This window comes from Somniosus microcephalus, chromosome 3, assembly GCF_052327205.1.
Source record: "Somniosus microcephalus isolate GS21.2 chromosome 3, FLI_Smic_1.0, whole genome shotgun sequence".
NCBI lineage: Eukaryota > Metazoa > Chordata > Chondrichthyes > Squaliformes > Somniosidae > Somniosus > Somniosus microcephalus.
The window spans coordinates 70,050,558-70,076,837 of NC_140989.1; the positions used below are offsets into that span (position 1 = coordinate 70,050,558).

General features: G+C 44.0%; 1 protein-coding gene across 3 annotated transcripts in view; it reads right to left on the minus strand.

Moving 5' to 3' along the window:
• rrp15 (ribosomal RNA processing 15 homolog) overlaps nucleotides 1–10,461 on the minus strand; it is a 49,571-nt gene extending 39,110 nt beyond the window's left edge. The window contains exons 1-3 of one of the 3 annotated variants that reach the window (XM_085981039.1): nucleotides 10,181–10,461; nucleotides 4,393–4,539; nucleotides 1,596–1,831 (exon numbers count right to left, since the gene is read on the minus strand). In XM_085981039.1, the coding sequence (XP_085837165.1) occupies nucleotides 1,596–1,831; nucleotides 4,393–4,539; nucleotides 10,181–10,244 (447 nt within the window). In that variant the 5' untranslated portion in view covers nucleotides 10,245–10,461. The remainder of the gene's footprint in view (nucleotides 1–1,595; nucleotides 1,832–4,392; nucleotides 4,540–10,180) is intronic. The other 2 variants (XM_085981049.1, XM_085981045.1) reach the window with 2 other exon arrangements.
• Between the last annotated feature and the right edge of the window lie 15,819 nt (nucleotides 10,462–26,280).

A 26,280-nucleotide genomic window follows, 5' to 3' on the forward strand; every position in this document is an offset into this window, starting at 1 on the left:
GGTATGAAAATCAACTCTCATCTTCTCCACCGTATTCACTCTACCCTAGCTATTATGCACAAACTCTACAGAAAACATTAGGCACCCAAAGGCCATTAGGCCCAATAAATCTGTTTTTTTATTGATCAACCATACGTACATTCTTTTAATTTCTTCTCCCTCCAGGAATATACTGGCCCGGAATTGCTCCGGGATGACGGCAAACTGGCAGCTTTCGCTGTTATTCCGCCTTTGAAACTGACCGCAGCTTTGGGATTTGGAGCATGACAGTTTTGAAGCTGGCTGCGCTGTGCCCAGCCCCCGCCCCCCACAGACAGAGCTGGCAACCTGTGTAATCAGCCGAATCAGGGAAACTGACGAAAACTTCGGCTCCTCTGCAGCAAGTACGCTGTTAAATTCCCCACTAATAGTTAGACCCAAAGGGATTGGGTATAACTGGGGTTTTGAGAGTGTTATTAATGGTAAACAAATGTTAAGGGCCTGGAAAACTAATTTTAATTTTGTACAGTGTGACATTTGTCCATTTTAATAAAAATTAAATTAAGAAGCTATTCAAAAATTTTTTACATTTTTTCTTAAAAGTTTGTCCATCTTTATTTCAGGTTTGCCTTCCCCCCCAAGTGAGAGACCCAATCTTTGTCTTGCTCCTAAAATTCTAACTTAAAAAAAAAAATGTTAAGCGCTTACTCACTTCCTTGTTTGCTGCACGAGAATTCTGCCTTTTATTTGGCTGCTCAGACAGCTTGTTGACATCACAGCAGTTTGCACAAGGGGATCCCCATTAACTTCCGTTGATTTGAAGTGAAGGTTGGAAAAACCAAAGTTCTCGGCACAGGGATCACGAGATCCTAGTGTGAAGCGTACCTCGGGGATAGCAGCGAACACCTTCACTTCACTGCTGACCGCAAATTCCGGGCCACTGAATTGTATGTAAAACCCATTTATAGTGTCAGCTTCAATGGGCTTCCTGAGTAACTTACTCCACAACTCTATCACCTTCAGGAGAAAAAGAAATCCATCTGATTTCCTCTTTACATCTATCTTCTGGCAGTTACCAGCTGATAAGTCAACAGATACTCCACTTGCCACTATAGCTTAAAATTACAGAGTCTGAAGAGCATTCCAACTCTTGTTTAGATGTAAACTGACTGCACCGCCAGCTAGTAACTTCCTCCTCAGTCAGGCACACAGGCAAAAGCACAGTATTTACATCTGAACAAGAATTTACCCAACTATAAAGATATGACAATAAGTAAAATGCATTTTACAAACTATGTAGGGTGACCCTGGTAAAAATGTAACCATCACCAGCAAGTCATCCTCTACCTTGCTCCTTTTGAACGAGCTGTAGTTTTGCTATCACATCTCAAATCATGTTACACAAACTAACTTTAGCTTCACAACAAACTGGAAGCCCATTATTTTAATGCTTTAGACCTGCAACCCTATTTTACCTAATCCTTTCAACAATGCCTGGCTGTTCAGTACATTATTCCCATGTAGAATCCAGTTTGTGCCAGCATATTTCATGTAATCTTTTAAGGCCCGTGCAAAAAATCCTAATTGCTTAAATCTTAAAGAGTGCAATGCAATACCGGTTTCATCTTTTCTAACATCGCCTGCTTCCGTTTCTCTTTATTTTTAGCAAGTATTGTTGGTTTGTTCCCAGGTATCTTCTTATTTAGAATTCGGGACATAGCATCTGCCCAGCCAGCACTGGGATTTGCCGGATTTGGGTCTGCAGTTTCCCCTCCGGGTTCAGCCTCTGCATCGTGATTTTTCTCATCTTCCCCTGAAGAGGAGCTGTCACCTGCAAGATCTCCATCAGAATCTAAAATGGAAGAGACAGGTAAATTGCTGAGTATAAAGAATGCGCTCTAGTCGTGATTTTCATTTGATGCAATGCTGACATCTAGTGTCAACGAGAGGTTCAGCAATTTCAAAGCTATAGCTTTTGAACAGACTCACAGCTCAACTGAATAATAAAACACAGGCTTAGAAATATTTAAGAAACAAAAATTAGAAACTATTTGCATCCCATTGTGTTTAGACCTGACATTCAAACTTTATATTTTCAAAACTGAATTCCTGTTACATTAGCGCAACACTGATTTGTTGCCTGGAACAGGAACTCGGTTTTGAAAATATAAAATCTAAAGCATTCAAGAACAATACTCAGCACAATCTCTACAATCCTAGGCTATTTTTGATTTATTTAGATTTTGATGTAGACAATGCAGAGGCACTTCGATATGCTAGTGCACTTCAGAATTTTTCAATTTACCAGTGGACAAATTGAACAGATTGGCCAAGTTAACCAACAAAATATAAACATGCTGACACAAGAGCAGTCCAGTGTCACAGGGTATTTGCAGATTAACACACTATCACAAAGCATTAGGATGCCTTTTAAAAAAAATAATAAAACCCATACGGAGAACTGGGTTGCCCCAGTGTCACAAACAAAAAACCTAACAAAAGAGGGGCACAATAGAACACTAAATCATAAAAAACAAAGGAACCATCAAATTAAATAATACTGACACCAGTGTCCAACGCCATCGGTCGAGGGAGGCCTCAACTCTACCGGCAGACACCACATGCTCCTTCTCCGGGCCACCCGGACACGGACAAGACGGCAGAAGAGAGGCAGGCAGCCAGAGCGACCACCCACATGGGCCACGTCCAACCTAGACCTGTGGATGGCCACCATGGCCAGGCCCATTAGCAGACCCACAAGCATTGGGGTGCAGATTTGCACCTAATCTGTGCACAGCAAATTATAATGTAGGCTGGGGGCAGAGAAGGTGGGTAATGAGAAGAGTCAGCTTGTGCTAGTCTTTTAAGTCCTACCTACCTCATAGCGAGCAGTTTCAGACCTGGGAGTAAATTGCTGTTGGTCCCGTCTAATATGTTCAAGATAAGTCATGCAAGATGCGTTTAAAAGGCAGCACAAACTTTAAGACTTAAATGAAGTGTACAGAATAACTAGACGGTAGCTGCCAGAATTGTGTCACTCAACATCAGCTAAAACCACACTTACTTGACACAACAGCCTAGAAATGAATTTGCGTCGACAGACTGGACAGAGGGAACAACCCCTGGACGGAATGGGTGTTCCCGAGGCACACCTCATAATGGGCCTCGGGCCTCATTTACACAAGGCCGGTGAGCTGCAGATGCCTGCTGGGCGTTCCCAGGCGGCTCGCCGGCAAAGATTTAAATTTTGGGCCACTGGCATCAGCCCTCAGGTAGCTCCTGGGAGAGAGAGAGGAAGAAATCAGGGGCCAGCAATGGTTTTCAGCATTGCAATGGACCCAGGAGAAGCACTCCTGCACCTCCCTGTCCCACATTCAGGCAAGTATCATTTCTTTTTAAACTTACCTTTGCGGTCCCTTTAAAAATTGCTGGTTAGGCTACATGGGTTTCCTTTCGTGGTAGCCCAATTTTGCAAAGGGGGCCTCACAGGCATTAGTCTCCCTATTTGCAAAGACCTTAATGCCTGTTTCAGGCACGGGCCCTGGACGTCTTTCCTGCCTTCATCAATATTGTGGCATAATATGCCCTATTGGATATTTTGCAACAATAATACAGGGGAAACATCCTTTTTTAAAAAAGTTAATAAGACTGCTTTGTAGTTGCTGCAGTGATCACAACAACCTGCATTTATAAATGCAGGATAGGACAGAGTCAACATGGATTTACAAAGGGTAAATCGTGCTTGACTAATCTATTGGAATTTTTTGAGGGAGTAACTGGTAGAATAGATGGGGGAGAGCCAGTAGATGTGGTGTACCTGGACTTCCAAAAGGCCTTCGATAAGGTCCCACATAAAAGATTAGCATGGAAAATTGAGGCTCATGGGATAAAGGGGAAAGTTTTGGCGTGGATAGGGAACTGGCTGTCAGATAGAAAACAGAGAGTTGGAATAAACGGCTCATTTTCTGAATGGCAGGCAGTAACAAGTGGGGTACCACAGGGATCTGTCCTGGGCCCCCAGCTGTTCACAATTTACATTAATGACCTGGATCAGGGAGTCGGATGCAGCATTTCCAAATTTGCAGACGACACTAAACTAGGAGGGGGGGTGGGCTCAGAGGAAGAGACCAGGAAGCTCCAGAGCGATTTGGACAGACTGGGCGATTGGGCGGATAAATGGCAGATGCACTATAATGTGGACAAGTGCGAAGTTATCCACCTTGGGTGCAGGAACGGGAGGGCAAATTATTATTTAAATGGCAATAGATTGGGAGAGGGGGAAGTACAGAGAGACCTGGGTGTTCTTGTACACCAGTCACTGAAGGCGAGCATGCAGGTGCAACAGGCGGTCAAGAAGGCAAACGGTATGCTGGCCTTCATAGCAAAAGGGTTAGAATACAGGAACAGGGATACCTTGCTGCAGCTGTACAGGGCACTGGTGAGACCACACCTCGAGTACTGTGTACAGTTTTGGTCGCCTCATCTGAGGAAGGATGTTCTTGCCATGGAGGGGGTGCAGCGGCGATTCACCAGGCTGATACCAGGAATGGCGGGAATGACCTATGAGGAGAGACTATGTAGTTTAGGGATGTACACACTGGAGTTTAGAAGATTGAGAGGGGACCTCATAGAAGTGTATAAAATTCTGACAGGTCTAGACAGACTGGATGCAGAAGGAATGTTTCCCTTGGCGGGTGAGAACAGAACTAGAGGACATAATTTAAGGATAAGGGCTAAACCATTTAGGACAGAGATGAGGGGGAATTTCTTCACTCAGAGAGTGGTGAACCTGTGGAACTCATTGCCACAGAGGGCAGTGTACGCCAGCTCATTAAATATATTTAAGAGGGAATTAGATATATTTCTACGGGCAAAAGGGGTTAAGGGTTACGGAGAGAAGGCGGGGACGGGATACTGAATTAAAGGATCAGCCATGATCTCATCGAATGGCGGAGCAGGCACGAAGGGCCGAATGGCCTACTCCTGCTCCTATCTTCTATGTATCTATGTATCTATGTATAAAATGCCGTTAGCATCAAAAACATCCCAAGGTACTTCACAAATAGGCATAATGAAAACTGAGGCCAAGCCAGGAAGCGATTAGGAGGGCTGAGAGGAGATTTTTATAGGTGGAATGACAGAGGTTTAGAGGGGAGGCTCCAAAGAGTAGAACTAAGGTGACTGAAGATTGCCATCAAGGGTGAGGTGAAGGGAGGGGAGTGTCACAGAAGGCTAAAGTCAGGGTAGCTGAGTATTTAGGAGGGGATATGGGGCTAAAAATATTGCAGATAGGGTGGGATAACTGGTATTATCTAGTGAAGTTTCTCTGCATTCCCTCTAAGGTACTGGTTGATAACAGAACAAGCCAAAAGTTTTGTATCATTTATCTCTCTTCCTCCCCACATTTTGACACTTATGTAGGGCAGAGTATAAATGAGGAAATTAGAGGTGCATGCAAAAAGGGTAATACAGTAATGATGGGGGACTTTAATCTAGATATAGACTGGGCAAACCAAATTTGCAGTAATAGTGTGGAGGACGAATTCATGGAATGTATGCAAGATAGTTTTCTAGATCAGTATGTTGAGGAACCAACTGGGGAACAGGCTATTTTAGATCTAGTATTGTGCAATGAGAAAGGGTTAATTAATAACCTTGTAGTAAAGGGGCCTTTAGGGAAGAGTGAACATAATATGATAAAATTTTATATTAAGTTTGAAAGTGATTTAGTTAAATCCGAAACTAGGGTCTTAAATCTAAACAAAGCAAACTACGTAGGACTGAGGGGCGAGTTGGCCAAGATAGACTGGGAAACTACATTAAAAGGTGTGACGGTAGAGAAGCAATGGCTAGCATTTAAAGAATTAATACATAATTTACAACAAATATACATTCCTTTAAAAGGCACAAAAACCCCACAGGAAAAGTGGTTCAACCGTGGCTAACAAGAGAAGTTAAAGACAGTATTAGATCAAAGGAAGAGGCTTATAATGTTGCCAAAAAGAGCAGTAAGTCGGAGGATTGGGGGGATTTTCGAATTCAGCAAAGGTGGACCAAAAAATTGAAAATAGAATGAGATTAAACTAGCGAGAGACATAAAAAGACAGTAAAAGCTTCTATAGGTATGTAAAAAGGAAAAAGATTAGTGGAAGTAAATGTGGGTCCCTTACAGGCTGAGACAGGAGAAATTATAATGGGGAATAAGGAAATGGCAGAGAAATTAAACAAGTACTTTGTGTCTGTCTTCATGGATGATGATGCAAAAAGCCTCCCGGAAATAGTGGAGAACCAAGGGTCTAGCGAGAATGAGGAACTGAAAGAAATTAGTATTAGCAAAAAAATAGTACTGAAGAAATTAATGGGACTGAAAGCCAATAAATCCCCATAACTTGATGGCCTACATCCTCGGGTTTTGAAAGAGGTGGCTATAGAAATAGTGGATGCATTGGTTGTCATCTTCCAAAATTCCACTGATTCTAGAACGGTTCCCGTGGATTGGAAGGTAGCAAATGTAATCCCACTATTTAAGAAAGGAGGGAGAGAGAAAACAGGGAACGACAGACCAGTTAGCCTGACATTAGTAGTAAGGAAAATGCTAGAATCTATTATTAAGGATGTGGTAACAGGGCACTTTGAAAATAATAATAGGATTGGGCAGTCAACACGGATTTATGAAAGGGAAATCATGTTTGATAAATCTGTTAGAGTATTTTTGAGGTGGTAACTAGCAGAATAGATAAGGGAACCAGTGGATGTGGTGTATTTGGGTTTTCAGAAGGCATTCAATAAGGTGCCACACAAGAGGTTATTAAACAAAATTAGGGCTCATGGGATTGGGGGTAATATATGAGCATGGATTGATGATTGTTTTCTGTCCATTAACCAGAGAGTAGGAATAAACGGGTCATTTTCAGGTTGGCAGGCTGTAACTAGTGGGGTACCGCAAGGATCGGTGCTTGGGTCTCAGCTATTCACAATCTATATCAATGATTTGGGTGAGGGGGCCAAATTAATATATCCAATTTTTCTGATGATACAAAGCTAGGTGGGATTGTAAGTTGTGAGGAGGATGCAAGGAGGCTTCAAGGGGATATAGACAGGCTAAGTGAGTGGGCAAGAACATGGTAAATGGAATATAATGTGGAGAAATGTGAAGTTATCCACTTTGGTAGGAAAAATAGAAAAGCAGGGTATTTTTAAATGGTGAGAGATTGGGAAATGTTGGTGTTCAGAGGGACCTGGGTGTCCTTGTACACGAATCACTGAAAGTTAACATGCAGATACAGCAAGCAATTAAGAAAGCAAATGGTATGTTGGCCTTTATTACAAGAGGATTTGAGTATAAGAGTAAAGACACCTTACTGCAATTATATAGGGCCCTGGTGAGACCACACCTGGAGTATTGTGTACAGTTTTGATCTCCTTACCTAAGGAAGGATATACTTGCCATAGAGGGAGTGCAACGAAGGTTCACCAGACTGATTCCTGGGATGAGGGGATTGTCCTACGAGGAGAGATTGAGTAGACTAGGCCTATATTTTCTGGAATTTAGGAGAGGCGATCTCATTGAAACATACAAAGTTCTTGCAGGGCTTGACAGGGTAGATGCAGGAAGGATGTTTCCCCTGGCTGGGGGGTCTAGAACCAGGGATCACAGTCTCAGAATAAGGGGTCGGTCATTTAGGGCTGAGATGAGGAGACATTTCTTCACTCAGAGGGTCGTGAATCTTTGGAATTCTCTACCCCAGAGGGCTGTGGAGGCTCAGTCGTTGAGTACATTCAAGACAGAGATCGATAGATTTTTGGATATTAACGGAATCAAAGAATATGGGGATAGTGCAGGAACGTGGAGTTGAAGTAGAAGATCAGCCATGATCTTATTGAATGGTGGAGCAGGCTCGAGGGGCCGAATGGCCTACTCCTGCTCCTATTTCTATGTTCTTATGAATATATACATACACAAGTGAACGGATTAAAGCCACAAAAGCACACTAATTCTTGAAAGGAACCCACCATCTGATTGAATTGCTCAGTACAAGATGTTTATACTTGATTACATAATATACAGTTTCATAAATTTCACAGCATCAGACTCAGAGTTAACGATATCTTGAATTTGTTACTGGTGGGAACCTGAAAAGTGAATTTATGATGCAACAGAATCCAGTAAGAGATAAAGATTTGAGAATACTATTATCAAGTCTTCACAACTTTACAATACAGTTTTCAGAGTAGGTTTGTGTGCAGCTCAATAAGGATGACTTGGGATGTGCAAAACAATACTAACAGAATAAGTGATACACATTAGACTCCCACCTTAAATGTGCAACATTGCAAAGGTGGAAGTGGATGTCAGGAGGAAGCAGAGTTCACAGTCAAGGTTACACCCTCGCTGAATCAGATCGAGATGGCAGCCAGGGAGGCCGATGAACTTGTGGGAAGAGGCACTGATGGGGGCAGAAGAGGTTGGCCTCAGTCTGGCCAGTATTCAGCTGGAGAAGTTCTGGCCCATCCCAGTCTTGATATTGAACAATTTGACAGGGTGGCAGCAACATTTGATTTGGAGGGGGAAGTGAGGGTTAGCAGCATATATGTGGAAGCTGATCCTGTGCTTCTGGATAATGTTGACAAGGAGTAGCACATAGACAGTGAAAAGGGGGCCAAGGATGGACCCCTAGGATATACTAAGAACATAAGAATTAGGAGCAGGAGTAGGCCATTTGGCCCCTCGAGCCTGCTCTGCCATTCAATAAGATCACGGCTGATCTTTGACCTCAACTCCACTTTCCCACCCTGTCCCCATATCCCTTGATTTCGTAAGAAATAAGAGCAGGAGTAGGCCATACGGCCCCTCGAGCCTGCTCTGCCATTCACTAAGGTCATGGCTGATCATTTCCCCTAGAGTCCAAAAATCTATCCATCTCAGCCTTGAATATACTCAATGACTCAGCATACACAGCCCACTGGGGTAGAGAATGCCAAAGATTCACAACCCTGAGTGAAGAAATTCCTCCTCATCTCAGTCTTAAATAGCCAACCCCTTATCCTGAGACTAAGTTCTAGACTCACGAGCCAGGGGAAACAACCTCTCAGCATCTACCCTGTCAATTCCCCTCAGAATCTTATGTTTCAATGAGATCACCTCTCATTCTTCTAAACTCCAGAGAGTATAGGCCCAATCTACTCAATCTCTATTCATAGGACAACCCTCTCACCCCAGGAATCAATCTAGTAAACCTTCATTGCACTGCCTCTAAGGCAAGTATATCCTTCTTCAGACAAGGAGACCAGAACTGTGCACAGTACTCCAGGTGTGGTCTCACCAAAGCCCTGTACAATTGTAGCAAGACTTCCTTACTCCTGTACTCCAATCCCCCTTGCAATAAAAGCCAGCATACCATTTGCCTTCCTAATTGCTTGCTACACCTGCATACTAACTTTGTTTTTCTTGCACGAGGACACCTAAATCTCTCTGAACACCATTTAATAGTTTCTCACCATTAAAAAATATTGTTTTTCTATTCTTCTTACCAAAGTGAATAACCTCACATTTTCCCACATTATACGCCATCTGCCACCTTATTGCCCACTCACTTAACCTGTCTATATCCCTTTGCAGGCTCTTTGTGTCCTCCTCACAACTTACTTTCCCACCTAGCTTTGTATCATCTAAAACCTGGGTGAATTACATGTAAACACACTCGTGGCAACAAAGCAAGCAGGGGTGTAGGTGCCATTGGCAATGTAATGCCTGCTTTGACTCAGGCAAACTGAGGAGTGTGTCTGAAAGTCTACTGCAGACGTCGGAGGAGGGTGGAGTGGTCAATGATGCTAAAGGCGACAGAGAGATGGAGGAAGGGAAGAGGCAGGGAACCGTTCCAGCAAGGGGTTGGTAACAGTGCAGATTGGAGGGACTCCAATAAGGAGACAAGAAGCGGAGAAAGGGAGGTTTTGAACCAAATCATCCCAATAATTTACAGCAACAGGGATTCGGGAATTGATTAACATTAAACAAACGTTGTCTGAAGGTTCGGGCTAATACGGGGACTCCTCATGTCACTGCGGCGGGCGGACGAGCGCCAGGCTAAACGGACCCGCTCCTCTCCCCACAACCGCTCCTCCTATCCTTGCTCTAAACTTTATGAAAACCCGCCGCTCCCCTCAACCCATCGCTCCCGGGGGGCCAGTCACGGCCATTTACCGCTGAATTCCGCTTCTACTGCCGCACCGTCTCCACGTGAAACAGTCGCCACCTGCGCCGCCATCTTAGCCGGAAAAAGATGAGCGGAGCACCGCCCTCAGCCTTCCCCGGATAAAGAGTCGGGACAATGGTTCCGGCTGAGCTGCAGCCTCGGCCTGGGCCTGGGCAGGTCGGGCTTCCTCCTCCTCGGGCCGAGCCGTGCGCGCAGCCGACAGACCGGGGCCGCGGCTTGGAATCGAATATTATCGCTGCTCCTGCTGCACATTCATCGAAAAACCTCCCCGAGTAACGGGAACAATCCCCTGTGCACTAATGTTACCATCAGTTTCTGATTCGATCAGATTTGTAGAAATGGAGAACCGGCGGGCGGCTCTTCAGTCGCTGGTGCAGATTTTGGGAGGACCGCCCGGTATTTGTGAACAAGTGTCCACCCTCACATTCACCATTAGGAAACAGGCCCATTTCACTCCTGTGAACAGCGAGGCAAGTGACTTGTGGCTGGACACCATCTGTGAGCCCATCAACTCTCACTTGTCGTACCCCGGGACCGCAATTTGACGCAAATCGTCTCGGTGGCGTTGAACGAACAGATCCGAGTGACCGCCTTGTGTGTCCTCAACAGCCTGGTTTAATGTTCAGCTGCTATTCGGTGCTTATATGGATAAGGAAAATCTGGGGGTTTCTTCTTCAAAGTAGCCCATCAGGTCTATCTTAACACCCTTAAGATGAATAGTAAGCTGTTTAGAAATGTCTCTCGTTTTTGAGCCACAGAGACCTAGCATTTTGGGTTTCCCTTTACAGTTAGTCGGTGACATTAGAAAACCTGGTCTATTAACTCGCCCACATTTGGCAGATGAGTCCGCTGAAGATCGCGATCTTGATTGTAAGGACAGTGCTGGCAATTCCCAGCAATACTTCCTTGGAGAACCAGAGAATTCAACCAAACACTATGGATGATGGGTCGATCCCAGTATCCACAGCGGCAGTGAAAGCCCTCTATTTAAACTGCAGGGCCTGTGATTTTAATCGAAGGCTTTTACTATCACAATGAATGCTGGGATGGCGTGCTCTCCATAGCGACTTTTGTTTTCACTCTTTGTAACAGATCCCACAATCAAATGGGCCGTGAAGAGAAATACAGTAGAAAAGAAAGGATAAGAAATATAAGGAGATAATAATATACAAATGTCTCTTGGGCATCCCTGTACCCCACATGATGCATGCAGCTGTGTTTACTATGTTTATATTGTTGTCACAGATCGACACCACAGTGTGTGGTTCTTGATTGAAATTCTCCCAGCTAAGAGAATTTTGATCACAAGCCACATACCAAGGATTTGTCCAATGTTGTCCACTCTGCAGAAGTTGTGTGCATCACTGAACAACTCCATTCAGTTCAGCAGGAGCCAGTACTTTGGACTGCGCTGGATGCTGATACAAAACAACCAGACTCTGAAAAAAACACATAGCCACTGGATGTAGCTCAATACTCAGATGTTAAAAGACTTTCTGTGATTAAGTCGCTCTGCGTCAGTTCCCAGACTGGTCCTGAGTGCTGGCCCCTAAAGAACAAGGCTCCTTTCCATAACTAGTATTGCAGTGGCAGATTAGGGGACACGCCTTATTTTATAATTTGTGGTAATTATATATATATACACATGTGTGTCTTTGTGTATGTTGAGTAGTTTAAACCAAAAGTATTTTCCCCAGAGTTTCCTTTTCCTTTAATATGAAAAGCATCGACATCATGAAACATAGAAGTAAATGAAAAAATAACTTACAATATATATTTTTAAATTGGATGTCCAGGCCCAGAAATTGGTTCACACCTGAATTCAGGTGTGAACTCAGCAGCGGCAATGACTGCCACAGGAAAACTGGTGCGCAAGAGAACCCTGCAAAATGTGTTCTCTTGCTTCATCAGGATGCGACCGGCGCACCAAGAGGTAGTGTGGCAGTTGCGAAGAGGAAAATCGACCAGTGGGGATGCTAGCACTGGGTCTGTGGTAAGACCGGGTGGAGTAAGGAGATCAGGAGAGGGGCAAGGGATGGCCGGCAGCAGACCACAGTTTCATTGTGGAGCCATACGTTCTTGGTGGCAATCTCCAGCAGTCCCTTTAAGGACTGCTGGTTTGGCTGCTTTACGCCTGAGAAAACTGAGCAGAGCATGATCCATTTTCACAAAGTGGCCTGACACTGGAGTTAGGCCCTCCATTTGCACAGGCAATGGGCCTAACTCTAGTTTCAGGTGGGAACCCTGGACAACTCCAGTATGCCCTAACCAATTTGGTATGTGCAACTCTCCCAACGCGGATCAAGCACGCGTCTGCTGCACGTCATTTTAGACTATTCAGTCATGAACTCCGCAGCGGCAATGACTGCCGCAGGGAAACTGGTGCGCAAGAGAACCCTGCAAAATGTGTTCTCTTGCTTCATCAGGGTGCGACCGGTGCACCAAGAGGTAGTGTGCCAGTTGCGAAGAGGAAAATTGGCCAGCGGAGATGCCAGCACTGGGCCTGTGGTAAGACCGGGTGGAGTAAGGAGATCAGGAGGGGGGCAAGGGATATAGACTGCGCAATCTAGTTTCTCGCCCCTGGAGTTTAGCTTAGATTAAAAATTCTCTGACAGCCCACCCAAAATTGGGACTGTCCAGATGTACATTGGTTGGTTCATTCGGCAGCACACTCTCCTCTATATTAAAAAATTTTAGCTCCACTCCAAGACTTGAGTGAATAATGTAGGCTGCCATGCCAACTCATTATCCAGGTAGCACTGCCATTCTTTGGATGAGATGTTAAATCAAGGACCTCTCTCCCTGTTCAAATGGTCAAGAACCCACCGCACTAGCTGAAGAGCAGTTCTTCCAGTGTCCTATTTAACATTCCACCCTCAACAAATTCTATCAAAAACTGGTCATTCATCTCATTGCTGTTTGTGGGGTCTTTCTGTGAACAAGATGGCTGCTGAAATAACAACAGAAAATGCTGGAAATACTCAGCAGGCCAGGCAGCATCCGTGGAGAGAGAAACAGAGTCAACATTTCAGGTCTGTGACCCTTCATCAGAACTGGAAAAAGCTGGAGATGTAACATATATTAAGCAGGTGCAGAGACACAGGGTGGTGGGAGGGGAGGAAGGAATTGAAGGAACATACTGTGCTAAGGTAAGAGGCAGGAAAGATAAAATGTTGCAAATGGGGATGGCAAAATCATACAGCCTGAAAAATGGGAGCAGGGGTTATAGTTTGAAATTGTTGAACTCAATGTTGAGTCCAGAAGGCTGTAAAGTGCCTAATCGAAAGATGAGGTGCTGTTCCTCGAGCTTACGTTGAGCTTCATTGGAACAATGTAAGAGGCCGAGGACAGAGAGATCAGAGTGGGAGTGAAGTGGAGAATTAAAGTGACAGGCGACCGGAAGCTCAGGGTCACCCATACGGACTGAACGGAGGTGTTCCACAAAGCGGTCACCCAATCTGCGTTTGGTCTCCCCAATGTAGAGGAGACCGCATCGTGAGCAGCGAATACAGTATACTAAATTGCAAGAGCTACAAGTAAATTGCTGTTTCACCTGGAAGGGGTGTTGGGGGCTCTGGACAGTGGGAAGGGAGGAGGTAAAAGGGCAGGTGTTGCATCTCCTGCACTTGCATGGGAAGGTGCAAGGGGAAGGGCTGTTAGGGGTGATTGAAGAGTGGACCAGGGTGTCGTGGAGGGAGGGGTCAATTCGGAATGCTGAAAGGGGAGGTGAGGGGAAGATGTGTTTGGTGGTGGGATCACGTTGGAGGTGGCGGAAATGGCGGAGGATGATCCGTTAAATGTGGAGGCTGGTGGGGTGAAAGGTGAGGACAAGGGGAACCCTATTGTGGTTCTGGGGGGGAGGGGAAGGGGTGAGAGCAGAAGTGTGGGAAATAGAACGGACACGGTCAAGGGCTGTGTCAACCACAGTAGAGGGGTTGAGGAAAAAGGAAGACATGTCGGCAGCACTGGTATGGAAGGTGGCATCGTCAGAACAGACATGGCGGAGATGGAGAAACTGGGAGAATGGAATAGAGTCCTTACAGGAAGCGGGGTGGGAGGAAGTGTAGTCCAGGTAGCTGTGGGAGTCAGTGGGCTTGTAGTGGATGTTTGTTGATAGCCGATCGCCAGAAATGGAGACGGAGAAGTCAATGAAGGGAAGGGAAGAGTCGGAGATGGACCATGTGAAGGTGAGGGAAGGGTGGAAATTGGAAGTAAAGTGAATGAACTTTTCTAGTTCAGGGCGAGAGCAGGAAATGGCACCGATACAGTCATCAATGTACCAGAAAAAGAGTTGAGGGAGGGGACCTGAGTAGGAGGTGAGATTGGAAGAAGGGATGGGGTCAGAGGAAAGTGAAGGGGGAAGAAGGTTCTGGAGGGGCGTTGGTGTCCAAGAGTTGATGAAGCTTGCGATCCTTGACCTAAGAAAGAAAGAAAAAAAGTTTTTTGTTGAAGTGTCGGATGAGTTGAAGGATGAAATGGAACTGTGGACCCGGACAGCTTTGAGAAAGAGTGCGTCGGTGCTGCTGAAGAGAGAGGTTGAGAGTGTTCATGCGGTGGCGCATGGCATTGAGCGTGGATCTCAGGATGCGGCGAGAGCAGTAGTTCGAGGAACGCTGAATATCTTGGAGATATTTGTAATCCTGGGTGGATCCGAAACACGAAGGGTGGAAGTTCACTTGGAATCCACATGGTATAAGTCGGAACCGGAGACAGTTGTTGAGGAAAGAGGTGTGGCTGTGAAACCGAGTCTTGGCAGATACCTGATCAAACACGAGAAGGGAAACTGAAAGCAATGAAGATGAACAAGGTTGAAGAGACAAACGGAAATATCGTCGGAGGGAAGAGCAGAACTTCTTCAAGGTGGGCAGTCCTAGAAGAGAGGTGGCAGTGAACCAAACACTAATACAATAGCAAAATACTGCGGATGCTGGAAATCTGAAATAACAACAGAAAATGCTGGAAATACTCAGCAGGCCAGGCAGCATCCGTGGAGAGAGAAACAGAGTTAACGTTTCAGGTCTGGGGCCCTTCATCAGAACTGGAAAAAGCTGGAGATGTAACCGATATTAAGCAGGTGCAGAGACAGGGAAGAGGGGTGGGGAGTGAGAAGGGAGGAAGGAATTGAAGGAACATACTGTGCTAAGGTAAGAGGCAGGAAAGATAAAACGTTGCAAATGGGGATGGCAAAATCATACAGATGGCTGTTGCATTGGCCTACATAGTACACTTCAGAATAATTTATAGTACGCTAAGTGTTTTGAGAAGTTTCTGAGGCTGTTTAAATAGAAGTATTTTTTTCCTTCTTAACCAAACTGAACAAGTGACATTCCCAATATCAAGTTGAGTTGTTCTTGAAATGTTACTATCTCACTGTAAATTATGCACTATTTCTGTGCTTCATTTATGTAGCTTTATATTCTAGTAATGATATATTCTATAGTAAATAAATGTACATTAATTAATTTACCCAGTTCAAATCTGAGTATATTTACAGACTATATACACAGTAACTTAGTAACTTTAGTTCCTGACATCTCAAGCATAAAAGAAAGCATTGACCACAAAATTAATCATAAGTTCAGTTGCAGTTCAGGTGTTTTGTTCCCCCTTTTGAAGTAATGTTGACACAAGTTGGAATACAATCTCTGATAATCAGGGATGGAACAAGGTTGAATAAAAAAAAATACTTCTTTTGCAAAACCCTACACTATACAGCCAGAATATAACTAAAATACACACCATATATTTTCCATTTATGAACCATCAGAAGAAAGTTGTAGTGCAGATGCTGAATTATGCTGCCGGTTGTGCCGCACATTGAACTTAACAGTAAAGCATCAGTTCCTCAGTAGCTCATTTATAATGTTAGGAGAGAGCCCAAACTCCTATTCTCAAACCTTCTTAACATTAAAAAAGATGTCAAGCTATGTTAATGGGCTATACTGCACCTAGTGCCAATCATAGAGTGGTACAGCACAGAAGGAGGCCATTTGGCCCATTGTGCCTGTGCCTGCTCTTTGAAAAAGCTATTCAGTTAGTCCCATTCCCCTGCCCTTTCCCCATAGCCCTGCAAATCTTTCACCTTCGTGATAATCCAATTCTCTTTTGAAAGTCATCATTGAATCTGCTTCCACTGCCCTTTCAGCAGTACATTCCAGATCAAAACAATTCATTGTATAAAACATTCTCCTCATCTCGCCTCTGATTCTTTTGCCAGTTATTTTAGATCTGTGTCCTCTAGTAACCAACCCTTCTGCCAATGGAAACAGTTTCTCCTTATTTACTCTATCAAAACCCTTCATGATTTTGAACAACTCTATCAAATCTCCCCTTAACCTTATCTTAAGGAGAACAACCCCAGCTTCTCTAGTCACTCCATGTAACTGAAGTCCTGCATCCATCTAATTTGCACAGCCAGCACCCTAAGGTGGCCCGGGAGGTTCAGCTTTAGTTTGCTACAATTTATGATTGTCCATGTCTCTTTCAGTCCTGTAGCGATGTCCGAGGACTGTGATGATTTGCCTATGACAACCATTAACTAATTTCCTGCGTGTCATCTTTGCCTTCAACTACTGGAGGGTTTTCCCCTTAATCTTCTCTGCTCTCTAAGGAAAACAATCCCAGCTTCTCCAGCCTCTCCACGTAACTGAAGTCCCGCATCCCTGGTACCATTCTAGTAAATCTCAGTTGCACCCCATCTAAGACCTTGACATCCTTCCTAAAGTGTGGTGCCCAGAATTGGACACAATGGGGGGAATTTTTCGGGAGGTCAGCCGGCGCATTTGGTGGCGGGTCGGGTGGGAAAATGTTTTTTGACAGCGGGTAGGGAACCCGCTGTCAACCCACCTCCACGCTAGTCTCCCAGATGTTGGGTCTGTCATTGCTGAACAGACCCAATACCAAGCGGCGGGGAGGCAATTTAGATTATTAAGAGCTTGTTAACAGGCACTTAAAAACTATTTTAAGCTCATCTTTAGATTTTAAGAGTTCGCCCATGGCTTCCCCGCTGCTTGGGGATCATGTCAGGTAAGGAGGTCGGGAGTTTTGTCAGCATGGGTTAATTAATGATCTCATTGTAAAGGATCCTCTAGGGAAAAGTGATCATCGCATGATAGAATTTTAAATTCAGTTTGAGGGTGAGAGACTAGTGTCCTAATCTTAAATAAAGGCAATTACAAAGGCATAAAGACAGAGTTGGCTAAAGTGGACTGGGAAAATAGATTAAAGGATAAGATGGTAGATAAGCAGTGGCAGACATTTAAGGAGATAGTTCATAACTCTCGGCAAAGGTTTATTCCAGTGAGAAAGAAAGACTCTACGAGAAGGATGAACCATCCGGGGCTAACTAAGGAAGTTAAGGATGGTATCAAATTGAAAGAAAAGGCATACAATGTTTCAAAGATTAGTAGTAGGCCAGAGGATTGGGAAATTTTTAGAAACCAGCAAAGGATGACTAAAAAAATAATAAAGAGGGAGAAGATAGATTATGAGTGAACTAGCAAAAAATATAAAAACATAGAGTAAGAGCTTCTACAGGTATATAAAAAGGAAGAGAGTAGCTAAAGTAAACATTGGTCCCTTAGAGGATGAGACTGGGGAATTAATAATGGGAAACAGGGAAATGGCAGAGACTTTGAACAAATATTTTGTATCAGTCTTCACAGTAGAAGACACTAAAAGCATCCCAATAATAATTGATAATCAAGGGGCTATAGGGAGGGAGGAACTTAAAACAATCACTATCACTAGAGAAAAAGTACTAGGCAAAATAATGGGACCAAAGGCTGACAAGTCCCCTGGACCTGATGGCCTACATCCTAGGATCTTAAAAGAGGTGGCTGCAGAGTAGTGGATGCGTTGGTTATAATCTACCAAAATTCCCTGGATTCTGGAGAGGTATCAGCAGATTGGAAAACTGCAAATGTAACTCCCCTATTCAAAAAAGGAGGGAGACAGAAAGCAGGAAACTATAGGCCAGTTAGCTTAACATCTGTCATTGGGAAAATGCTGGAATCCATTATTAAGGAAGTAGTAGCAGGACATTTAGAAAATCATAATACAATCAAGCAGTGTCAACATGGTTTTATGAAAGAGAAATCGTATTTGACAAATTTACTAGAGTTCTTTGAGGATGTAACGAGCAGGGTGGATAAAGGGGAACCAGTAGATGTAGTGTATTTGGATTTCCAGAAGGCATTCGATATGGTGCCACATAAAAGGTTGCTGCACAAGATAAGTGCTCATGGGGTTGGGGGTAATATATTAGCATGGATAGAGGATTGGCTAACTAACAGAAAACAGAGAGTCAGGATAAATGGGTAATTTTCAGGTCATCAGACCCGCTTCCTTCAATTGGCTGGGAAACGCGCTGCGCCCAGTCAGCGTAAAATCATTTCACAGAGCGGGCTGGAGCCAGCAGCGGGGTCGCCCCCCGTCACCGACCCCGGCCATACTGGACCTGCTGAGGTAGGCGAAATTGCAGCCTATATTCCAGCTGGGGCCTAACCAGTGAGTTAAAGATTTAGCCTAACTTCCTTGCTTTTGCACTCTATGCCTCTGTTTATAAAGCCAAAGATTCCGTACGCTTTTTTAACAGCCTTCTCAACTTAACCTGCCACCTTCAAAGATTTGTGTACATACATCCCCAGGTCTCTCCATTCCTGCACCCTCTTTTAACATTGTACCACTTAGTTCATATTGCTTCTCCTCATTCTTCCAACCAAAATGTATCACTTCACACTTCTCTGCGTTAAATTTCATCTGCCATGTGTCTGCCCATTTCACCAATCTGTCTTTGTTCTCCTGAAATCTCTTACTATCCTCCTCACTGTTTACTATATTTCCAAATTTTGTGTCATCTGCAAACTTTGAAACTATGCCCTGTATTCCCAAGTCCAGATATATATCAAAAAGAGAATTAGTCCTAATACCGACCCCTGGGGGATGCCACGATATACTTCCCTCCAGTCTGAAAAACAACTGTTCACCACTATTCTCTGCTTTCTACCTCTTTGCTAATTTCGTATCCATGCTGCCACTGTCCCTTTAATCCTATGGGCTTCAATTTTACTAACAAGTCTATTATGTGGTACCTAATCAAATGCCTTTTGAAAGTCCAAACTTAAACAATGTGACTGGAGATTGCTTCTTAACTCCTGGCCTTTAATGCACTTGGGAATCAGTGGTAGCGCTCTCGCCTCTGTGTCATAAGGTCGTGGGTTTAAATCCCATTGCAGACACTTGAGCCTATATTCTCGGCTGACATCTTAGTACAGTATTGAGGGAGTGCTGCACTGTTGGAGGTGCCATCGTTCAGATGAAACATTAAACCACTTAAGTGGATGTAAAAGATCCCATGCACTATTCAAAGAAGAGCAGAGAAGTTCTCTCAGTGTCCTGGTTGACATTTATCCCTCAACCAACATTACTATAAAACAGATTATCTAGTCATTATCTCTTTGCTGTTTGTGGGACTTTGCTGTGCACAATAGGCTGTGGTTTTTCCTACATTACGACAATGACTACACTTCTAAAGTAGTTCTTTGGCTGTAAAGTGCTTTGGGACGTCCTGAGGTTGTGAAAGGTGCTCTATAAGTGCTAATTCTTTGGCCTAGAAATTCGGTGGAGCCCCAAACGGGGCGCCAAGCTCGCCTGGGTGCCGGAATTACCGCTGCGAATGGAGCAGTTGCGCCCACCGGAAATTCAGTTTGAGCACCCCAAGAGGGACGCGGGGCGCTGCTTGAGGCGCCCCGCATCCCTCTTGGGGTGCTGAAACTGAATATTACAGCGCAACGTGCCGCAGCGCCACGCTGCGGTACTGCAGGCCTTCCTCCCCTTCTTAAGGGGGAGGGGCCTTGTGGTGATTATTCTTGTTTTATAAGAAGCATTGTAATTGGTTGCCTGTTTTCCTGCCTTGAGATATATGCTGTAAACTTATTGGTTAGTTGATTCCATATGACCTGTGGTGGCCATCTTAAATTCAGTTCTCTACAGCTTGGTTGAGACTGGGTGCTTAACGTGTACTGCTGGTTTTTTAAGGTTAACAAAGCCTAGCTTTTGAAAGGCAAGCTACTCTTTATTTCAATTTATTAACCTTTTGCTATAATGGAACGATATCTTCGACCGGAACGATTTAATGCTGACCCTAATTCTGCAGGAGTGGATGATCAATGGAAACATTGGTATCGTACATTTAAAAACTTTTTGGGCGTGTTGGATCAGCAATCTCTGAATAAGTTGGATATACTAATCAACTACATTGCTCCGGATGTGTATAAGTATATTTTGGACTGTGAAACTTATGAATTGGCTATTGCTATGTTGGAAAAAATTTTTGTTAAACCCAAAAATGAGGTATTTGCACGTCACCTTTTATCTGCCCGTAGGCAGCAGGCGGGAGAATCCTTGGATGCGTATTTACAAGCACTCTGGCGCCTTGGTGCTAACTGTAATTATAAGGCCGTGTCTGCAGAAGAACATAAGGAAGAGTCGGTACGGGATGCATTTATTAATGGATTACTGTCTAGATCAATTCGTCAGCAGATATTAGAAAATAAGACCTTGGATCTTAAGAGTGCTTTTGAGCAAGCCTCTACATTGGATTTGGCTCAGAGAAGTTTGGATTCTTATGCTCTTTTTGATCGGCCTGCGACCATGGTTTCGGCAGTTCCGGATGAAAGGGAGTCACGTGGATTTAATAGGAGTGGTTTACCAGATTCCGAAACAGTTTCTACTTCGGCAGCTGTTGCCTCTAGGATTCAGAAGTGTTATTTTTGCGGGAACGCCCGGCACCCCCGTCTGAAGTGCCCTGCCCGGGAGGCTGTGTGTAGTAAATGCGGCAAGGGAGGTCATTATGCACGTGTTTGCAAATCGGTTGCCTCCTCTGTGACCATTCAACCTTTAGATAGGGCATTTATTGCATCAGTTTCTGCCGCCTTTTCCCATGGCCTAAACAAAGCTATAGTTATGGCCCAAGTTAATGGGTTAGAAGTGAAGGCCCTTATAGATACGGGCAATACTGAGAGCTTTATAAGTCTTCAGTTTGTGAGGGAGAAGCGTTTGAAAATTTCGCCTGCTTCCTATCAGGTGTGTATGGCTCAGACGACTCTCACCTCACAAGTAGCTGGTTGTTGCCTTGTGAAATTAATTCTCCTAGGTAATACGTATACTGATATATGCCTATCCGTTCTGCCTAATCTCTGTGCGGACATTTTGATTGGTCATGATGTGCTTCAATTACATGAGTCCCTCAGTCTTTCTTTCGGAGGAACTAAGCCACCTTTGTCTATTTGTGGATTAACTTCTTTATTCATTTCTCCATTATCACTTTTTTCCAATTTGATGCCGGACTGTAAGCCAATTGCTACCAAGTCAAGAAGGTATAGCAGTCAGGATAAAGAATTTATTAATTCTGAAGTTCAATGTATTTTATCGGAAGGAATCATTGAACCTAGTTTTTCGCCCTGGCGGGCACAGGTAGTTGTCACCACTAATGAGAGATATAAGAAGCGAATGGTGATAGACTACTCTCAAACTATTAACAGGTATACTCAATTAGATGCATACCCCCTGCCTAAGATTGATGAGCTTATCAATAAAGTATCTCAATATAAGGTTTTTAGCACTATTGACCTAAAGAGTGCTTATCATCAGATTCCTATCGCTAAGAGGGACAAACCATATACGGCCTTTGAAGCTGGCGGAAAGCTGTACCAGTTTTGCCGAGTACCATTCGGTGTTACTAACGGTGTCGCCTGTTTTCAACGGGCAATGGATGCTTTTATAAGTGATAACTCTCTCTCTGACACCTTCTCTTATTTAGATGACATCACGGTGTGTGGCAAATCAAGGGTGGAGCACGATTTTAATCTAGAAAGATTCCTTCAAGTTGCGGAAAAAGTTGGCTTAACTTTTAATAAAGAGAAGAGTATCTTTTCGACCACCGAGGTAAATTTACTGGGGTATATTATCTCGGGAAACAAGATTAAACCAGATCCAGAACAGCTGCGACCACTGATTGAGTTACCTTGCCCTACTTACCTAAGGCCTTGCAACGAGTTGTTGGACTGTTTTCTTATTATTCTAATTGCAAACTTCTCGCAGAAGATCCGGCCCCTTATTCGGGTTACGACATATCCTCTATCATGGGAGGCCAGGATCTGTTTTGATAATCTTAAAAAGGATATCCTTGGAGCAGTTGTGCATTCTATTGATGAGCAGGTTCCCTTTGTGATTGAGACGGACGCTTCCGATTTTGCAATTGGCGCTACCCTGAACCAAAATGGAAGACCTGTGGCCTTTTTCTCATGTACTCTGAGCAATAGTGAGCAGAGACATTCATCAATAGAGAAAGAGGCGTACGCAATAGTAGAAGCACTGTGTAAATGGAGATATTATTTATCTGGGCGACATTTTACGTTAGTAACTGACCAAAAATCTGTGTCCTTCATGTTTGATGTCAAACATTTCGGAAAGATTAAGAATGATAAAATAATGAGGTGGAGGATCGAGTTGGCATGCTATCATTTTGATATAGTCTATCATCCGGGGAAGGATAATGTTGCCGCTGATGCGCTGTCGAGGGCTTATTGTTCTGTGCTTCACGGAGATACGCTTATTAATCTTCATAATGCTTTGTGCCATCCTGGTGTTACGAGGATGATACACTTTGTACGCAGTAAGAATTTGCCCTTTTCAGTTGAAGACGTCAAGCGGATGACTTCGTCATGCTCTGTCTGCGCCCGGTGTAAACCGAATTTCTTTAAGCCTCAATGAGCTCATCTTATAAAGGCTACTTCTCCCTTTGAACGCCTGAGCGTTGATTTTAAGGGGCCTCTTCCTTCAACGACTCAGAATCGATATATATTTACTGTTGTGGATGAGTTTTCAAGGTTCCCTTTTGCTTTTCCTTGTGCAGATGTATCAGCTGCTACAGTTATTAAATGTCTGACTCAACTTTTTGTCATCTTTGGGATGCCTGCGTATATCCATTTGGATCAGGGAAGTTCTTTTATGTCTTCCCAGTTGAAGGAATACCTCCAGAGTCGGGGAATTTCTACTAGTAGAACTACCCCGTATAATCCCCAGGGTAATGGACAGTGCGAACGATACAATGGGGTGATCTGGAAGGCAGTTATGTTGGCTTTGACATCCCGGAACCTTAAGAATACACAGTGGGAAATGGTACTGCCTGATGCCCTGCATTCCATTAGATCATTGCTTTCAACGGCTACTAATGTGACCCCCCATGAAAGGCTCTTCAACTATCCACGGAGATCCTCTACGGGATATTCGGTACCTTCATGGCTTACTATGCAGGGACCTGTGCTGCTCCGACGCCATGTTAGACTGTCAAAGTATGATCCTTTAGTGGAGGAGGTGGAGCTATTGGAGGCAAATTCCCAATATGCTCATATTCGATTCCAAGATGGGAAAGAAAGTACGGTTTCAGTTAAAGACTTAGCTCCTTGTGGTGGCCAGCCCTCTTCTGAGGACATTAACAATAGCCATAATTCAGATAATGTTGATGTCGTCACAGATACTACGAACATTTCCAATCCTATTGCAGACACTTACAATTCTCTCAGTCTGCCCCCGATGGATGTTCATGACCCTCCCAGTCTACCTTCTAATGGGACTTCCAATCCGGAAACCGTTGATAATCGGGATATTGATAGCCTCCCTGCAGAAGATATTTCTGTGTCTCCTGGTGTGGGAGGGCAAGGAACTCCACCAAGCCTAAGAAGGTCGACACGAACAAGATATCCGGTCGACCGATTAAAAATGGAGTTTTAAAATAATTAATAATTTAATAGTAAAATTTTAAAATTGTTGAAGGCATTATACATGTATTGCTCTCGTCATAAATAACTAATTGTAAACTGTAAAGGCTACCTAGGTTGAAGTATATTTTAAAAGGAGGGGTGAATGTGGTGATTATTCTTGTTTTATAAGAAGCATTGTAATTCGTTGCCTGTTTTCCTGCCTTGAGATATATGCTGTAAACTTATTGGTTAGTTGATTCCATGTGACCTGTGGTGGCCATCTTAAATTCAGTTCTCTACAGCTTGGTTGAGACTGGGTGCTTAACATGTACTGCTGGTTTTTTAAGGTTAATAAAGCCTAGCTTTTGAAAGGCAAGCTACTCTTTATTTCAGGCCTGCACTAGTGCGATGACCGATCGCGAGTGCCGGCAAAAGAGCCCGGCACCGAGGAGAAGTGCCGGGCTCTCGGGACACAGCTGGCACTGGCTGGGGGGGGGGGGGGAGCGGATCAGGAGGCCGGGGACGGAGGTGCTGGCAGGCAGCCACCGAAAAATGGCCGCCCCGCACCTCCACCTTAATTTGCGCCACTACCGCCACAGGTAGGCCCCGTGAACCGGGCGCGATTTGCGATCGGCGTTACAGAGGCGGGCGCGACCAAATATCGCGATCGGGGCGGTAGCGGGGTGCTGCGCACACCGATGACGTCATTGGTGGTGGCGCAGCACTACAGGCTAATGCTGCCATTAGCGCCCCGCTAAATATCGCGGGAGGCGCGGCCAGTGGCGCTAAAGCCACTGAGTGCCCTCTTTAGGCGCTAACTGGTGGCGCAGCCCACCGAATTTCTAGGCCTTTGTTCTTTCTTTACATTTCCACACCAGTCAACGTGCATCTGAAACCGCTTCATATCAATGTGAAAGCAGTAGTGTAACAGTGCTAGTATAAAGATGCTAACTCCTGGATACAACACTGCATCTGTATAAACAATACACAAACTATAATATGATTGAAACAGTGTTGCAATTTTCCTTGTACAATTCAGCTACTGATTTGATAAATGTCAACTAGTGACAAATTTTAAATGATTGAAACATTGTTTAAAAGTTTACATTTTCTCTGAAATATTTCAATTTGAAGCACATCATTAGACACCTGCTTTATCTTTTCCCTCCTGCCAGCTGTCTTTCTTAACTGCTGCACCCGACAACTCAGCTGAAAGTGACATTTTGCCACCTGGGAGAAGCTCAATGTGAAGGCCACACAAGTTGGAGTCTCAACCCAAGTCTCCCAGTCCATGGCTCACCACATGTGATTGCAACATTAGGCTGCCAATATTCATCTCTTTTCTGATCCAAGTGAAAGGATTGTTACTAGTCCTAGCCCCTGTAGGGCTACCCCAGATCAGGCGTATTCCCCAGACGTTCACCTTCAACTAAAGTTAGAGGTAGCCGAATCTTAAAGATGCTTAATTGGGTCTAAAGGTCCAGACTATCTCTCCCTAAAGGAAAGGAATGACCTGAAGATGTTACCATTCTCCAGATAGCACTTTTAATAAGTTTAACGAGACTGTAACCTTCCGGATATTATGAGGGTCTGGAAAACTCCACCAGAATTCTGCAACTCCTCACCAAAGAGTGTACAGAGATTGAGTTTGTGAGTTTGATACAGAAGTACTATGTGAGACAATTCTAAAAAAATATAGATTTATTAAAGAACCGACATGTAACTTACAGCTGGTGATTCAATCGCAACATTAACAGTTCCAAATATAGAAAACTTACAATTCTTATCAGAGATCCTTATTCTCAAATCTTAACTTCGTTACATTTTTCATTTCTTAGTCTCATTTTCCAGAATATCCACCAAAATCAAATACCTTTGATCTCCGAGACTCAAAGAGTTAAAAACTTACAGAGCCTGCTTCTGAAGTGTGAGAATCACTTTGCCCCTTTCAGTGAATTCTATCTTCCCATTTGAAAGTTTTATATTTATACCCTTTCTGCAGTGGTATATCCTTTGAAGTTTTCTGCTGATGTAACCTAATTATCTCTCGTCATTCTTCTGTTGACGCCTTCCTATTCTTACTGTCAGTTCAACTGTAGCTTGCAGAATTATGTCTGCTGTGTTGGTGCTTTCAAGCTTATCATAAAAACAATGTGACAGCAGTGGTTCTATTTGATTTCATTTTGATCAAAGTCTCCTGTTTGTATCTTTTGCATTTAGAACACCTCAACTGGTTGTACCAGACTTCATGTCTCCTAGGTGTTCCAAGTTCAACACAAAAGTAATGTGATGGCTGTTGCCTCCCATGTTTCATTTGATATTTT